The sequence below is a fragment of the Pungitius pungitius genome, chromosome 13, assembly GCF_949316345.1.
Source record: "Pungitius pungitius chromosome 13, fPunPun2.1, whole genome shotgun sequence".
In the NCBI taxonomy this organism is placed as follows: Eukaryota; Metazoa; Chordata; class Actinopteri; order Perciformes; family Gasterosteidae; genus Pungitius; species Pungitius pungitius.
Genome location: NC_084912.1, coordinates 9,673,717 through 9,691,718, shown reverse-complemented (window position 1 = coordinate 9,691,718; position 18,002 = coordinate 9,673,717). Strand labels below are relative to the sequence as shown.

The following is an 18,002-nucleotide window of genomic DNA, read 5'->3' as shown; positions in this document are numbered from 1 at the left end:
GTTTCTTAAATCTCTCTAAATAAAAATGTGCAAAAAGATCTCTTTGCAACAAGCCATTTTCCTTTACATAAACACACGTATTTCTTCAGCTCAGTTACTTAAAATGCACATCAAATTAACATTAGAGAATTCGACTTAATTTGGTATTATAATATATTGGGCGAGTGGTTGAAATGAGCTCCACTTCTACAGAAATGGGTATTTTTTCTTTTTTTAACAAAAAAAAATGCAAAAAGAAAAAAAGGCGGATCCCAGCTTGTAGTATCAGCATACTGACAGGAATTTAACTGCAATTACAGTCCGGCACAGATCAACTTGATGCCATCTTTGTGAGTCTGTGTGTGTGTGCGCGGTTGCAACACACCGGGTCACCTCTTGGCTGTATCCCTCCTGCGGGGCAATGGGCCAGTCTGCGTGTTCCTCCCACTATTTTCCACTGAGCGACAAGGCTGCACATTGTGCTCAGACCGGCCAGCCAGCCAAGGTTACGCAGGCGCCCCCCCCCCTCCTCCCCCCGCCCCCTCCCTCTCCCCTCCTCCCTCCCTCCCTCATCCCTTCCTCCCCGCCTCCTAAGGTAGGCAGTCCGCGGCGCACAGCTGCATCTCTTCATCCACTCTCGGTATTTCGCTCCCCCTTCTGACGCGACCGGGCCGGGCAGCTTCATGGTGAGGCGCTTTCTCTTCCATCGTTGTTCTATTGTTTCTTTTAAGGGAAAAAAAGGGTTTCCCGCATCACCCCTGGAAGCGATGCGCTTTTGGGGGTGATGCTGAAGCGGTGACCTCGCGCATGTGGCTGCGATCGAGAGGATGCGATAAGTGTTTTTTTTTTCATTAATCACTCTGAAAGTTTGATTTGGGGTATTAGAGAATGATGTAATGAGGTAACCGCCGTCATCACGTAAGCGCTTCCATCTTTTGTTGTTAAACTGGAGACCGGGCTGCTGCTTCATTCTGTGCACTGAGCGGTGCGTAAAGAGCACGTGTGTCCCCGATGGAAGACCCTCTATGCTATATATACACACATATATATCTATATATATACACATATGTATCTGTATCTGGGGACGTGGATTCAGCAGCAAAGAATTGTAAAATGTATCCGTGTTAATCCAAACGTTCATCGTGGTCTTGTTGCTCAAAACTTTTCAATGATGCCTGTGGTGCTGTTTAGAATTCAAGTTCAGATTTCAGATTTTTACAAATCCCACCATGGATTTATTAAATGCGTGTATGGCGGCCAGTTTAACTTAAAATAACGCCTTAATGGCAAAAGAGAGGATTCCCTTGCAAGGACTTAAGAAGCCAACATGCATCCTCGGTCCTATGTTCTTACAACAGTTACAACACCTCCCAATGACAATGAACAGAGAGTAACATTGTAACGCCTGTATTTGGACATTTTAAATGTCATTGAAATCAAAACACTTAACAAATACAGGTCATCATATTGATGTTAAAATCCTGTTATGTTGAAATAAATCGCTGCTGATTGATTTGCAGCATTCAGATGAGGGCGAGCTACCTTTGTGTAAAGCAAAATACATGGTGCTAGATATACTTATATGGTTGTATAGGGGCTGTCATACTGTCCAAATCTTACTCTTACAGCCGTTATCTTCTTCAGTGACGAAACCTCTCATTTTGACCACAGCATTGTTTTTTCCTGATGTCGTATTTCTAATGGCTCCATCCTTTAGCACAGACTGACTAGCTGGCTCCCCTGTTGGTGCTCATCATGCTCTGATTAAAGCCTTGCAGATTATCATGTTTTGTTGCAGCCTAATGCATCTCTGATAATCAGAGCATGGATATTACTGCTGGATATGCCGTATTCTGTTCCTTTAGACCAGTGACTTTGTACGAGAGCAACTGTCAATACTCTGCTCCCTCGAAGTTTATCAGAACTTTCATCTCTCTGTTTATACTGTGCGCAGTTTCACAATAGCACCCAAGGTACAACTATATAGCATAGATATTATGTAATAAGCATTTCTGAGTTCTCAGTCCTAACGTTGTAAATCAACATTTTTGAACATAATCATGAGGGTTGATGATTTAAAATACTTATGTTTTCCATCTTTTTAAGTGAGTACTTCTTGATATGGAATAAATTAAAAGTATTAAATGCATGAAATCAAAGGCACAGGTGTGTCCTGCTCTGACATGACTTTGCTTATGAGCTGCATGCTTATTGGAATGAGATGCTTTGTCTAAATGTACCAGTTGGACTGAGATTTATGGCTACAAAATCCAAGGGTATTTTGTACAGCTGTGTTTACACTTACCTCAAACATACGCAAATCTGACTGGAGCCAAAATACCGGAACCCATCTGCAGTTCAAATCAGATTAGTTGATCATATTATGTTAGATTATGTTAAGAGTCCTTTGTTGGAATACAGGCCAACCAGCAGAAATTCACATGGCCCTCCGTCATATATTATAACCGCCACAATATTTTGCATCTGTTGGAGTCACGTGAGAAAGACATTGAGTACATAGAACATATTTTGTTTTGCAGCAGGAGACGCAGGTGTAGGAACTGTCCACTAGTGCTGCAGTCTGTGACCTAATTGGACTGAATTGAGTGCATATTGCAGAAACATGTCAGTGTACCTACAGAATTTCTATGGCTGCGATGAGGTATTTTGTGCAAAGCCGGAGGTGAGAAACAAGGAAAAGGCCTGCGGGATTGTGCAAGTATCTCTAAGGTGACAATACATAAAGATGTATCCAGTAAGAACATCAGATGCAGGGATTTGTTTGTGTGTGTGTGTGTGTGTGTGTGTGTGTGTGTGTGTGTGTGTGTGTGTGTGTGTGTGTGTGTGTGAATGATCTTGTCATAACTTAATTTGATATTGTTCTGGAGAAGGTGGCTACAGAGCTGTACGTTTTGTGTGAGAAAGCTGTATCAACGCTATTACTAAGCAAGAATTCCAGGTAGGGAATTTTGTCTATTCTAAAAACGGGACTATAAAACTTCAAATGTTTGTCCAAAGTTGGATCTCAAAAAACCTTCAGCAATTTGAGCATAAATGAGTAGGTGGACAAAGAAGTAATTATAACTTGTTAAAGAAAAATGATCCAGACATTCATATAGCCTTACATTAACTACATGGCCTTCAGAGTTACATCACTGGGTGGATGTGACTGTCACCAGCATAGTAGTGGAATCTGAATTACGTAAAAAAAATACTCGCCTCTTATCGGCGAAATCTGCACTTTTCAGCTGGATTGCACCAAACAAGGGCTCCAACTCTCACAAAGGTGAGAGCGATCAATAATGTACCAACACAATTTGACAGCTTTGGAAAAAGAACATGCACATAGTTTAGAGATTGGTTAATGGCGCGTTTCCACCGACACAATCTTTTCCGTAAAAAAAAGCTCTCAATAACTCAAAATGCAAACTTCCTGTTCGGCTCCAAAAGATGCTCAGGTGGTCACTTGCAACTAAATGCTGAGCGTCAAGCTGCTACAGAAGCAGACGCATTTCCTTCAGGAGTTGGTGGAGACCAAAACATGGCAAAAAGTTGCCTGAATATTCAACTTAGATTCAACATCAATTCATGTCAATATTGATATGCAAATAATTTATGTTTTCTCCGAATTTTAGGTGACAAATGGAGTCTTTCAATCAAAAACTGAACAGTCAGTTAGAGTCATGGATGGGACCCAGGGGTAAGTCAAGTTTATATTCTCATCAGTAGTTGTTAAATGTGTTGCTGTTTAATGTGATTGACGAGCTCAGCTGCGTATTTAACACAACGCCATGGTAACCGCCAAATTAAGAATCAACTAAAACCATTGATATGTTGCCATTACTCTGCACTGCACACATCATATGACTCTTAAAGGAAAAAAGTCTGCTGGGGTTTTTCCTCTCCATGCAGCCAGCACTCCTTTGTGTCAACATTTGTCAGTGAGCACTGCTGCTGCTTCTCACTTTTCAAGTTCGTCCGCTGTTTCACGATGAGGCCTTCGGCACCGAGGGGAAAAACAGTCCTCTTTATCTCCACGTTTCAGATCAGCGGGTTCGGGGATGGCTGCTGCTCGACAACTACCCACCAACCTTTGCACTCACCGTCGTGTACCTTCTGATCGTGTGGATCGGGCCCAAGTACATGAGACACAGGCAGCCGTGCTCCTGCAGAGGCCTCCTGGTGCTCTACAATCTGGGCCTCACACTCTTGTCCTTCTACATGTTCTATGAGGTAAACAGACTGCTCGGCACCGAGGGAGGTCTCCAAGTAGGCCAAAGCGATCTCTGCGACGTCGCACTACGAGTCGAGTGTAAAACACAAAACAGGAGACGTTAATCTTTTGGATGCGTGTTTTCTCATCAATAGTCTGTTAGCTGTAAAACTCAAATTAAGAACAAGTTAGGTTAGCTTGGAATTAAGGCCGGAAACTGGATTAACAGCTACGCTGGCTTCGTCCAAACAGGGAACAAAATCATTCTATAAATTAGATTAACATTGATTATTTGGAGAGCTGACAGAGCTAAATGTGCTGTTTAAGCGGCTGTGCGCTCACTTCAGTCAGGAAGTTATAAAAATATGATATAATAATATAAGCGGTTTCTTATACGTGTAAGTCCAAAGTATATGTACTCCCCATCTAGCTGGCAGAACAGGCTCTGTGTCTCTCCCTTTGCATTTTATAAGGCCCCCGTGGAGGGTTGGCTTTGTGATTCATTAAACCCTGTACTCTGACAATGCCCCGGCCATGGGGTGAACTTTTGGCAGCCTAAAATCAATGTCACCTGATTGTGGATCAAAGTACAAAGTCAGTTGTGTTCTTGTCAGCGTTCCAGGTCACAGCGGTTTGTCACATAATGATTGTGACTAAATCTGATTGTGATTAAATTTGTTCATCTAAAAGCTGACTAACGCTGCTGTCGGTTTGACGAAACAATCGAGGGGTTATAAAAACTTGCACCTCATACATGATGAAATACTTGAAGTCTATAAACCACATACTTCACTATGTTGATAGTCCTTAACTGGCTGTTTATTGGCTTCTGAGGATCTTTATACAGCAGCAACAAAAGCAGTGTATCAGTGAATCAACATCATGCCTCGCTTTAGAATAATTGTTGTTGGACATAGGACAACACTGTCTGTACACACACAGAACAAGAGTACTACTCAGAAAAGTAATAATCTCAATAATTGTTATTAGAATGAGGTATTTTGTTAAGTCTGAAAAAATAACCCTGTAGAGTCTGTGATAAAGATTATGTTTAGTCTGAAAGACGCAGGCTCATGCCAAACAGGGACGACCTTTTTATCCTTGGTTTTAATCGTATAATTGCTTTTACTTACAATATACACTTGATGTGTATGTGATGTGATGAGTTTCTTAATGGGAGGGTGGGATGCTATTTTATTGTTATTTTCCAGTTGAACCTATAGGGAAGAATGGTCAGGATATTTAAGATATTAACAGATCTGTCTCCTGCAAGTTTACCAGCATTATGAATAATTCACTACCTGTTCACCCCTCTAGTAAAGCACAGGTGGATTGTTACTATTGAGGGTTTTATACATACATTCTTGTATTTGCACATTACATAGTTTCCCCATGTGTGTTACATGTTTTGTGTTAGTTAACTTCCAACACGCTTTGTGATAAAATGAGGGGAAATGAGGGCCATTAAACATCATATCATGCAGTTTATTTCAGTGATTTCCTTTTTGTCTTTTGGGAATCAATTAGATTACATCATTGTAACATTGGTGACCGCAAGCTGACACCAAACCGATAAGGGAGCAAATGTAGTTATCTAACCTGCCATGTGTCCGTGCATGTGCTCATCAATGGTAGGAAAGGGAAAGTTGTTGTTATCATATTGTCACGTTTACCTTGTGTTTTCATGTTTTTGTGCATTGCTGTTTGTGTAGCTGTCGTATTGGTAAAATATTCATTCACCTTTCTTTAGCTTGTTTCTGCCGTGTGGAGTGGTGACTACAACTTCTACTGCCAGGACACCCACAGTGCACAGGAGGTGGATAATAAGGTGAGTCAGTCTAATGTACACTGTGCAAACCTTTTTTTTACTGTTAAGTCAATTTCCGTTTCATTTGATCACATGTTTAGCATCTTAATTTCTATTCTTCTTTTTGATATTATTAATATGACAGTGAACATATAAATACTGGTTATTGTTGGAAAGTATACAATATAGTATATATATATATATGCACACACACATATATATAAAAGATTTCTTTATTGCTTGGATTTCTGTATCTGTAACTCCCAGCGATAAGCTGCAGAGACATGAGAGTCAATTTAATCTGACTCATGGCATCATGACTCTCTTCAGTTGCCCTACTGAGCTCATTGGAGGTGAAAACAAGGCTCACAGTGAAATTTGCACAGCTTTGCAATTCCTGGGTGATTAAATCACAGGGTTTATCAATGTGCTGCTGCTACAGTACAGATAGTTAAACTGCTTTACAATCCTGAACTTTTAAGGGCCTTTGAGAAAGACTTCTGCTTATCACCCATTCTGATAGATAGCATATGCTGGAATTTACATGAGAACTTCTTAACTGTATTTTTCTGATTTGCCAGCTCTGTGCTATACATTGTTCTCTTCAAGAGGTTTTTCTTCTGTTTTATTTCCCTTTAACCATTTTTTGTTTTGCTGCGTCTTGTCTCAGATTACAAATGTCCTCTGGTGGTACTACTTCTCCAAGGTCATCGAGTTCATGGACACCTTTTTCTTCATATTACGAAAGAACAATCACCAGATCACATTCCTTCACATCTACCACCACGCTAGCATGCTGAATATCTGGTGGTTTGTCATGAACTGGGTCCCCTGCGGCCATTGTGAGTGTTCTAACACAACTTCTCCCTCCGGTGATTCAAATCACTGCAGTAACCACACTTAGAGAACTAAATCATTCCGGTGCTCTGATGTTGAACCCATTTCCTCCGAAACACGTTAAAGGACACTAAGGGACCTGAATGCAGCTGCACTGTGTTAAATATCCTTTTGTGCTTTTCTTTTAAAGTTCAGTGTTCATTGTGCGAGTTATGCAGGTGTGGATTTTCATACACTGACTGATTCTCCACAATAATGTGCCTTTTACCATAGAAATAAATAGAATGTGACACTTCCAATCTATAAACGTGTTTCATTATTCATCAGCTGTTCACTCTATTATTTCTGTATTACTTTACTGTTAACAGCTTCCATTGATTTCACATGAACTTTATAGTAATGGCTCCACGCTATCAATAAGCTATTCCTTATCACTTGCCATCTACGAACACTTACTGCTGGCAGTAAATGAATGACTTCCTGTTTCTGTCCCCTGTGTCTCTTCAGCGTACTTTGGCGCTTCGCTGAACAGCTTCGTCCATGTGGTGATGTATTCTTATTACGCCCTGTCGGCCATCCCAGCCGTACGGCCCTACCTTTGGTGGAAGAAGTACATCACGCAGTTACAGCTGGTGGGTTCACCTCGTTTTACGTAGGTAAAACCAGTAGTAAGAGAATAATGATTTGAGTTAGTATCAGCTCAATTTAAAACCACAGAAGTAGAAGTAATGCAGGCTTGCTTCATCCTAATACAGTAAGCATACATATACTGCATATTATTGGAGTGTACTTGTATCGGCCACTCATTCACCTACTCACATGAATTCATATACTGAGGCAAGGGGTCACCTGCCCATCAGAACCATCTGACATTCAACGAGGTGTCTTCCCTCATTGCAAATATTTTCCTTTAAAAAATACAGGGCTGTCAAAAAAAGCTTTTATCTTTGGTTTCGTATGTGATAATTATTAAATTCATTTTATATATTGTGGAGCTTGATTTTGCTATTTAGATGTTGAAAATCTTCTAATACAGTACAGACTTTCCCCCTGTCCACTAAAAGATATTTCAGGCTCTGCGTCAATATTATATATTATTCATGTGTCATGTTTCATCCACAGATCCAGTTCTTTCTAACCATGTCCCAAACGATGTGTGCAGTCATATGGCCATGTAGCTTCCCCAGGGGATGGCTGTACTTTCAAATAAGTTACATGGTCACGCTCATCTTCCTTTTCTCAAACTTCTACATTCAGGTCAGTTGGTTCCTTCATTTTAAATAGTTGATTAATGAGTTTAAAGCAGACATGGTGTGGTTTTATTGTGCCATTAGAAGAGTGAAACTAGCAATGAGTTGATCTCACTGAGAAATCCTCTGATCCATTGTTGTACAAAAAAATAAGAGGAACTCAGTGTTGCTCTTAGTGAATTGTTACTTCACTTTGATGACGATGACCATTTCAGTTAGTTTGGATTCAATGCAACAAACTCCACCTTGCTGCTTTGAACAAAGAACTAAATGCATGATAATCCATGGCTGGAAATAGTCCCCACAGTAAGTTTGCTAAAAACAACCTTGTTTCACTGTTAGAATTGTACAACGCGTCCTTTTTAAATTAAACTATTTATGACCCGTTTCAAAGATTCTTCAGTAAGACACAAACGGAGTGGAAAGGATGAAGGAACGTGTTGGAAATATTCAGGATACATGTTGACTGTAAAAATAAAAAAGCGAATTATAACTTATTATTTCTGCTTCTCTTTCAAGACTTACAAGAAATCGAGTGGTTCTCTAAAGAAGGAGCACGAAAACGGCTCCCCGGCATCAAAAAATGGACACGCAAACGGGACGCCAGCCACGGAGCGCAGCACACACAAGAAACTGAGGGCGGATTGACCTTTGAGAATCAGTGACCTAATTCTCGCTGTAGCATGCAAGCTAATGCTGCTACGAGGTTTATGTATCTTCTTATCTAGAATAGTTCAGCACTCACATAGACACATAGAGACTTTCCATGTTTTTGCACAGGTTCCTACTCGTTGGTATTGAATAATAAATTCATTTAGTAGAGCATTGTTGTATGCTCACTAAATGCTTACCTCACCCACTTTCTAGAAGTAATTCACTCCAAAGCAAAAAAGCTGTTGCTACCAGCAACCCAACACACATTTTGACTCATTCAATGATGCTTTTTCGCGGAAAAGTTCTAAAGATGAAAGCTCATAGCGTTTGTGTTGGTTACAGCTAAAGGTTTTATCCCACTGAACGACGTCTCTTTCAACAGCCAGGGAAGAATAAAATAACAATGCTTAATATGGCCCTTAATGTGTAACTAGAGTATGTATCATGTGTCTTTCTTTACATGACTCCTTCCTGTTGTTGCATATTCCTAAAGTTTGCACAGGGTAACGCTGTAACATGTTTTTATTGACAGATTGCAGCAGCATTCGTTTTGCTGTAGGGCCTATATATATATATATTTAAAGAGCAGGTTCTTACGTTAATATTTAGCTGTCAAACCAAAGCATTGTGTACTTTAGGGGCTAATATTCAAACCAGTTTGAGGGCAAGTTTTGTTTTTGGAGCACAATATGAAACAATTCTCCTTAAAGTCCCCCATGTTATTAAATCAATTTGTCTCCTCTCAAATTAATAAAATATCTACTGTAGCCCTATCTATTAAATATAATGAAAACATTAACTCATAAAATTAATTAATTAAACATAGGTCTGCTCATTGGTCAAGTAAATTATATTAGATAAAGATAAGATAAACACCCAAGTAGACTATATTAAGACAAACCTGAATATGTTGTCATTTCTGACCGTGGCAACAGCAGATGAAAAAACCTCCATTTGGTAGATGCTGTAGAGCTTTTGACTTCCACGGGATCTCCCTCAACTCATTAAACTAAAAGAGTAGAAATCCATGACAACTTGCCAAATCTACTCAGGCAGATGATTTGATACGATCAAAAGCTCCAAAACAAGTTCCGAATGCATCATGAGATGGAATTGTTTTGCCAATTAATATGTAGTAGTTTTTATCTCTTTACATAAATATGGTGCCTTCTGGACCAGTTTATTTGGTTTATAATTTAGCATTTTTCATCTTTTCAATATGATATCATCAGATTCATGTTGGTCCATTTCACCTGTCAAACTTCCAGTTCAAATCCTGTGCCTGATGTTTCTTTTTTTTCGATATATCAAAAACAACTGAAACATACTGAAACAACAGTGATGTTTATCTGGTATTAAACACATAGTTGGGGGATATGCTTCACACTGTCTCGCTCAGACTTAAGATGAGAAGAGGCTCTCGGCAAGAAAGTTAACAAGAATATTTCCCAAAATTTGGAATTGATCAGGACACTTTACATTTTAACATATTAAGATGTTATTAAAGTTAAAGCATAGTGTTATGACAAGATAATGGATTGTTGTTGACTTTCTGAGGAAAAAGAGGTTGTAGAGTTTTAACTATTTATTCCTTTGTCGTCCTTATGTTTATGTCATTGAGTTTTTAACCAAACCACTGTTAGGTAACTGCTGGTATTGAAGTCAACGGTACAAGGATGTTTAAATGATGAACTCTGCGTGACATATATTTTCTCAGTGGAGCGTTGCTGCATTCCACCATGCTGAATCCATTTAATGAGGTACTGCGTGGCCTTAGCATGAGCAGAACATGATGCTCAAATGTATATATGACCTAGATTTATGTTTAGTGCTGCAGAAGTTGTCTTTAAAGTCTTAAGAATTCATTCAATTTTGTCTGCATGATCAATCTGATTTGTAGATAACGGCCAATAAGAGAAAGCCTGTTGAACATGCATGAGCTGTGTCTGATCAAAAATGTAATAACGTGAACGCGCTAAAGGTAATAGGGTCGATATATTTAAGAGCTGGATTAGCATTTAACAACATCCCAATTGGCAAAAGCCAAGTAAGCAAATGTAAAGATATATTACATGCATTTTTATAGGCATGTTTAGATATATACGGTGGATAAATACGGTATAGATTTTCTGAAATGTGGGGTGAATCTGGGTTGACATGTTGTGAGTTACGCTTTAATCTCTGTAACTCATTCAAAATAAACTGAGATTGTAAACCTTCTTGTTTTGTCTCCTCGAAAATGATGTAAATGCTAGAAACAGCTTGTAGACACACAATATCTGTACAGCAGAGAAGTAGTTCACCAAGCCCCATTATTATTCACATTTTATTTCTACATATGTATCGGCCGGCCTGGTGCTAATTCACCAAATGTTAACACGCTAAGACAGTGAACATGGTTAGAGCTATATGTTCATCATCAAGAGCATGTCTGCATGATTAGCATTTACCTCAAAGCACCATTTGGCCTCTCGTCTGGTTGGTTAACTTGAATATGTCAAAAGGCAGATTTTTAAAAGACTGGCACCAAATTAGATATCCTATAACGGCAACTACGCTGTGTGTATTGGTCTACTGCAACTTATCTACATAGAAATATGATGCTTTGTGACATCAGGTATGGGTGTGAGTTTTAAAGTCTACAGCTTTCAATCTTTCATCAGGTCGATGTCAGAATCAAATATTCAGTTTGATCACCAAACTTGGTTGGCAATAAACTAATCTAAACTAATCTAATTAATTAATATTAATTAGGTTGGCCTGTAGTGGTGGAAAATATGGGACTAGTTTATTTTCAAGTTCAAGCATTTTTGATTTCAGAGACTATTAAATAGACAATCTTTTTTTTCTGCTTTACTTAATTCCCTTCTCAACTGCTCTGAGTGGCTCGAGGTTGAATTCAGGGAATCTTTTCTTGGATGTTTCTGTGTGTTTACTCGGTCATGACATCAGTCTTCAACTCTTCAAATACTCTCTAAAAAATCCTCTTTCCCTGACTGGTGCTTTGACTAAAATAGCCTTTCCACTTAAGAGTTACCACTCTGACCTGCTCCTCCTCCTCAGCATGGTGTGTGTCACGCAGCTTGCATCTGATAGGAGGAAGGCGTGTCTGCCCGCACATGCACCAATAAATGGTTCAAAGTGAGAAGGCAGCGCAGGCTCCTCCCACTTCAACCACCTCAGGGCCCTTGAGCAAGGCCTCAACTTCCCCCGCAGATTAGACTGTGGTTGCACAGGGAAGCTTCCACGTGTCACATGATGAGGTAATGAGTATACAGGAGAGTTAATGCCTCACAAACAGTCAGACCAGCAGGTTCCTGGTCTATATGCTATGCGAAGCTAAGCTAAGCTAAACACTGGCTGGTTCTAGCAATATATTGAATTTCTAGGCATGACAACCGAAGTGACAAAGATATTAGCAATAAATCCTCTACAAGGCTCAAAAAAACGTTTTTCATCATCTTCATGATTCAAAAATGATTTAGCAAAAAGAAGAGAATAAAACCAAGATAAACAAAAAGCTTATACTAAAACTAGAGCCTGGGAATTTTAAAATAAAAAAAGCAAAGCAGTTATTGCAATAATAACAAAAATAAAAAACTTGCTCCTGACTGCAGTCATTCCTTTAGAATATTTTTTGAAAACCCAACTATAGTAAAGTCAGCAAGGCAGACATCATTTTGGCCTAATCCAACACAACTTTCCCATTTATTTATTTTTCTCTGCAAATCCTTTTTGATCTGTCAAGCTAGGTTCCCAGAAAACGTAATGCGTGGATTATTCCCGTGTCCCCAGCGTGTCAAATGATCCAGTGTAGGAGTCTCTGAATCAAATCAATTGAACCTCTATAATTCTACTATGAGGTATCATTCTTGCCTGTAGCCGTGTGTGCAAGAATTGTTCGATACAATCAAGAAAATCAATACCGTGAGGCTGATATTATACTTAAAACAATTCAAACTATAGAGCAACATTTTATTCACCACTGTTTATTTGAGGGAGAAAGTGCGCCGTGAAACTATATGAACATTCATTGTTTGGGGCGGGTGGAAAGGTTGCTAATTCCTTTAGCTCCCAGAAGATTACCATAATTTCTGAAATCAGAACATAAGTAGTATACTATCATGTAAACCTGAAACATAAAGTGCCTGCACGTAGGAGACCAGAGGATTCAAATGCCAAGACTGTAATGCTGCAGCAACACAAACTAAACAAGCTGAGTGTGACTTCTCTTTCAATGGAGGAGGAACCGTAGCTATGGTGTTTAATGGGATCAGATGCATGTTATGGAATCAGCTTAAAGCGGCTGATCAGAAAAAGCAGTGTAGCTCTTCACACGCGCGAAGAAGAAGGGAGTGTACATGCTGTCCAGATCAAACGCTGTGATGACCGTCTCCCCGCTCAGCCTAAAAACACAATCACGGTCAATTTAGAAACAAATAGGAAATATTGTTCTTCACCAATTATTTTCAAACTCATGTCTCTCACTTGTAGGTGATGTGGCAGGAGTGGTGGATCCACACCAGCTTGCTGAAACTCTGACGCCCCCCAGAGCACAGCTGCAGTCCCACGTGGAAGCTGTGCTCTGCCTCTGGAGGCGGGTTCCGCCTGCAGAACCGATTCCTTTGAAACTCGGTCGCTTTCTGTTAAAAAAACATAACACCGATTACAGCCTGTTTTAATTTTTGGATATTTTAAATTAACGACGAAAACCTGTAAACTCAGGTTAACCTGACGTGTCAGGTAGTCATGAAAAAAAAAAATCTTTGATTTTCACAGCCTCAACCGCTGTGGAGGGCTGTGTGAATGAATCTTATCAGAATTGTGAATGTTTGACTAAATACAAAAATCCTAATCTGTATTTAGATTCGTAAATGCGTACCAAATGTGTAATTGCATGTACATAGTACATAACTGAAGTATTTATCTCCAAATGCTGGAGGAACAGACAAGCCAGCCTACATTTTCTTTCTATAAAGTGAAAATAATTTTTCTACAATAATGGCCCAATAGGTTACTTTGTAAAAATCACATTACAAAAAAGTCTGCAGCTGTGCTTTAAGAAGGTTGCACAATGGCCACTTAAACTTCCCACCAGCATACATCTTCCTCTCATCCCATAAAAACTTATTTTCTCACCTCCTTTTTCTTACAGACAACAGCAAAAACTTTGGTTTGATTGTCCGTCTCCTGTGACAGACGGAAATGTCCGAGCAGAACAGAATCCATTCTAGAAAACAAAACAAAATTCAACAATCGTGAGAAGTGCCGTCGCTCGCTGAGGAATTAATTATTTATGTTCCGACGTCCACTCTAGCTGAGCTGGTAGGAAATAAGCGTCGGTATACCTGATGTTCTTAGTGCGCAAGCGAGGAACAACCAACAGAGGGTCTTCAGGGGTGGTCACCATGACGACGTGTCCATCCGGGAAGAAGCGGAGGTACCTGTGAGAACAACGTCAACTCATATCTGTGATATCCATTCATGTCACAATGAAGCAATGGGAGTTAACGTCAAACTAATCTACCTGTAGTACTCAACGTGATGCCAAGCTCTGTAAAATCCATCCAGAGATTCCTCTCCTTGGCGAATGTATGATGTCTTGCTGATGTAAACACCTGCGAAAGGAAAATCCGATGACAAAGTGCAACATCCAGTACCAAACTGGTACATTGGCCAGTGTTCAATTGTTGCCAGATGGCTATTTGAGACTATTGGCTTTGGACCTGGTGTTTTTTATATAATTATATAAATTTGCATCTTTGACTTTTTAATCAAGAAATCCTTATTATATTTTCATATGGTGGTACTATGACTGTACTAAAACTGAAAACAAAAACCTAATTACCATCGAAACGAACTCTAGGCCTTTGCAGAAACATCTCCCTCCAGGATTTAAAGGGCACAAGTTTGGTACACTTCCGTCCCCAAACTCTGGAACAGGCCAAATGCCAAATCTCCGGGTCTCTGGAGGAATAACAAAAAAAAGAAAAGAAGATTGAGTTGAACTTAAAGCATGCACATAGAAATGGAGAAGCGAGCTGTTCAAAGAGAAGCTGTCCCTCATCTAATCAGTTATGACAGAAGCTCTGACCTTGAACAGATGTAAAACCCACGGCAAACCAGAGAGAGCTGCTCCAAGGCTCGCATGTCCAGATCACTCGACACAACCCAACGGAAGATGTACATCAGGATTTCACGCGGCAAGGCTGCAGACAAAAAAAAAAAAACATTCATTAAAATACATGCATGAATACAAATTGATATGTAGAAACCCAAAAGAAATATAGATTTGACCTGAAATGTGCATCTGAGTCAAATCCATCTCAGGAGTGCAGATCTTTGGAAATGAGCTTTCCAGAGTGAGCTCCTGCTCAAAGTAGGAAAGTAGATCCTCGATTTCACCGTCGACATCGTTGTCCATGCTGGAATCAAACATTTGTTTGGTTTTAGACGTGAGAGTATCGCTGTCCGTCACAGCGGCCTGCAGACCACATCATTCACCTTTCAGACATGAGCGAGATCTAATCATTCACCAACGGACCTTTCATACTGTATTGTTACATCAGGGAGTAAGATTCAGTAATAAAAAATAAAATAATTCCACTTACTAGCTTCCTCCACCCCGGTCTGCATCAGGAGGACGGCTGTAGTTGATTTTAAACTCAATGTCAGGCACCAGCTGCATAGCCATGCGATAGAACTTGATTGCTGCAAGTAAATAAAGACGTCTGATGACACTTTAACAAAGATATCAACGCTTTCAAGCTTACTCTGAAAACGATTATAGCATTTCTGTTAGTTCCTGAAGAAGTTTTTTGTGATAAAGTGAACACTAGTGACCGTGACCACCGTACATCCTGCACACGTACCCTCGTATACGGCTCCATTCTGCTCTTCCTGAACAGCTCTTAAGAACAGCTCCGTGGCCTGAAGGAAGAGGACGTCCGTCACTCAAAGGCGCCGTGGCTTTTCAGTACATGACCCGGAGGAATCGTCTCGCAACTTACCTTCTCCTCCCGGGCAATGTCCTGTGTCCTCTTCAGACCTTTAGCTCGCAGCAGTCGGCCACTCAAATCACTTGCTCCGGAGCAGAGCGTGAGCTCAGACATCCACTGCGTTCTGAACGTGTTGAGCTCCAGCTGCAATGCCAAAAGGGATTAAGGGCCAAAATAAACGGCGGACTTCTGTGTTCTCAATCGATTATGCTAAAAAATGAACCATGTGAAATTGTGTGTGTCAAACTTCGAAGTAGGTCATATTTTATTCTATTATAGAGTAAGTGTATTTATGTACTAACACATGTTATACTTGCCCCGCACATTATGGATTTGTTTGACACGTTCAACCAATGAGATTAACGTATTCAAATTTGAGTGAGTGGATCTAGCTGTTTTTTAAGGCAGTAACCTGTGAACCATATATTAAAACCAAAACAGCTCACATAAGAAAACAGCAAAGCAAAGAAATAATACTCTAACTGAAGGGGTAAGAGATAATAGCAGAAGATGGTGATTGTCATCTACTTTATGTCTATGTAAGATTCCCCACCTGAAGGTTTGGGTCATCTGCACCTTCATCTTCATCCTCAAGTGTTCCTCCAGTATCATTTTTTTCTTCAGCCTATACAAAGAAGAAGTTAAGTTTTACTTAAGTTCATCAATCAATAATAAATATTTGTATGTCCTCAGAAGCTGTTAATCTGTAGTTGTTTAGTTACACAAGTTGTAACTGCAATTACCACACTATTTTATTGAAGTTATTGGTTACCCCCCTTTTTTAAATAAAAACATTGACAAACATTGATTTTCAGCTGCCTCTAGCTTTCATTAAGCATTTTTAGCTTATATTGTCTCAGCTATGTAAGCACAATTTGTAATGTGTTTCTTTTGCACTTCGACTTCCAAAATGGTATGTATCGATGGACGTTGCCTAAAGAGAAACACATAACACACCTCAATCCTTTTTTTGGTTAATATTGCAAACCTATTTTATACTTTCAATCAGTTTAATGGCATATAATGATTTCTCATCGATATTACAAATAGTTTTGTTGAGTCTTTGCATAGTTGTGTGAGCATGTGGACGTCCATGTGATCAATCGACACTACTGAATTCCTCCATTATTTCTTCACGGTTAGAGTGTCACTACTTTAGTCAAAACACCTGGTGCACGCTGTGGAATAAACACAACGATCACGTGGATAACAGCCACCGTGCGACCTTAACGTGCCCACTAGACTGCACTGCTGGAGTAGAAGTTCAAAAGCTACGGATCATTTAATCATTAAAGCTCGCTAACAGCAACACGACTGAGTCAAACCCGCCCCCCAATGTCCATGCTAACAGACGACAAAGATAATGAAATCTCATGCGAACACGTCGTTCGTTTTGTTGTTGTTGTTGTTGTTGCGTAAGGTCCACAACCAGGTTGTTGTTGTTGTTTGTTAACAAGCTCGAGCCCAGCGGCGGCTGATGTGACGTCACAGCTAATGCCACGGAGGGGTGCGTTAGCATGCTATGTAGCTAGCTAGCTAGCAGGCTAACGCACTTCTCTCTGGATAAACAGCGAAACAAAAAAAGCGCGGAGAGACCCACCATGACAGCTGGGCTAGTAGGCGTCCGTTTTTTTTAAAAGATATTCCTCACAAGCGTTCAACACCGGGGCTTACAGTTCACGGTCGGAGAAACGCATAACGCAACGAACATATTTACGAGCTCGCAGGAACGCAGCCATTCCGCCGAGTGGCCCCGAGCTCCGGTGCACAGGAAGTCAGGAAGGGCGGCGAAGTTAGAAAGAGACAGACAGAGAAGAGCAGGTTGTTTCCCGCGTGTGCGCAGGTCGAAGAAAATGACTTGTTAGTCAATGAGAAGCTGGAATCAAAACTTTGACGTTAATGTGTAATTATATTGTTATGGCCTGTGAATTATAACAACGGAGAGTGCCAGGGGATGCGTCAAAACTAAATAAAATATACCGAAAATCCTGGTCCCATTTGGTATATTACTATGGTACTATGAATATTCCCAGAAGGCTATTTCTTTGCATCAATTGTATGATTTGTAGAAGTACCAGTATATAAAAAATGGGGCTGCAACCAACTTGTATTTCCATTGTGGATTAATCTGTCAAATATCTCAATTAGTCAGTTTATTTCATAATAACGCCCGAACAGCATTTCATTCCTGTCGCTGAAGCATTTCATGCATGTATATACTGTATTCATTGAACTGCCATTCAGCTGTAGAATGAAATAAACTG

General features: G+C 40.0%; 2 protein-coding genes across 2 annotated transcripts; one reads left to right on the top strand and one right to left on the bottom strand.

The window, feature by feature from the left end:
* Nucleotides 1-545: 545 nt before the first annotated feature.
* elovl5 (ELOVL fatty acid elongase 5) lies at nt 546-10,959 on the top strand. Its single transcript, XM_037465543.2, has 8 exons — nt 546-665; nt 3,615-3,679; nt 4,025-4,212; nt 5,943-6,020; nt 6,670-6,841; nt 7,344-7,468; nt 7,959-8,093; nt 8,606-10,959. Exons 2-8 carry the CDS (start codon nt 3,622-3,624, stop codon nt 8,732-8,734), a joined length of 885 nt encoding a protein of 294 aa, XP_037321440.1. The 5' UTR covers nt 546-665; nt 3,615-3,621; the 3' UTR covers nt 8,735-10,959.
* A 1,742-nt stretch (nt 10,960-12,701) lies between these two features.
* fbxo9 (F-box protein 9) lies at nt 12,702-17,561 on the bottom strand. The gene is made up of 13 exons (XM_037465516.2): nt 17,339-17,561; nt 16,292-16,363; nt 15,751-15,882; nt 15,613-15,670; nt 15,352-15,451; nt 15,038-15,165; nt 14,835-14,949; nt 14,589-14,707; nt 14,268-14,358; nt 14,089-14,184; nt 13,880-13,970; nt 13,229-13,383; nt 12,702-13,146 (listed from the first exon to the last, which is right to left on the bottom strand). The coding sequence occupies exons 1-13, from the start codon at nt 17,339-17,341 to the stop codon at nt 13,038-13,040; spliced, it is 1,269 nt and encodes a 422-aa protein (XP_037321413.1). The 5' UTR covers nt 17,342-17,561; the 3' UTR covers nt 12,702-13,037.
* Between the last annotated feature and the right edge of the window lie 441 nt (nt 17,562-18,002).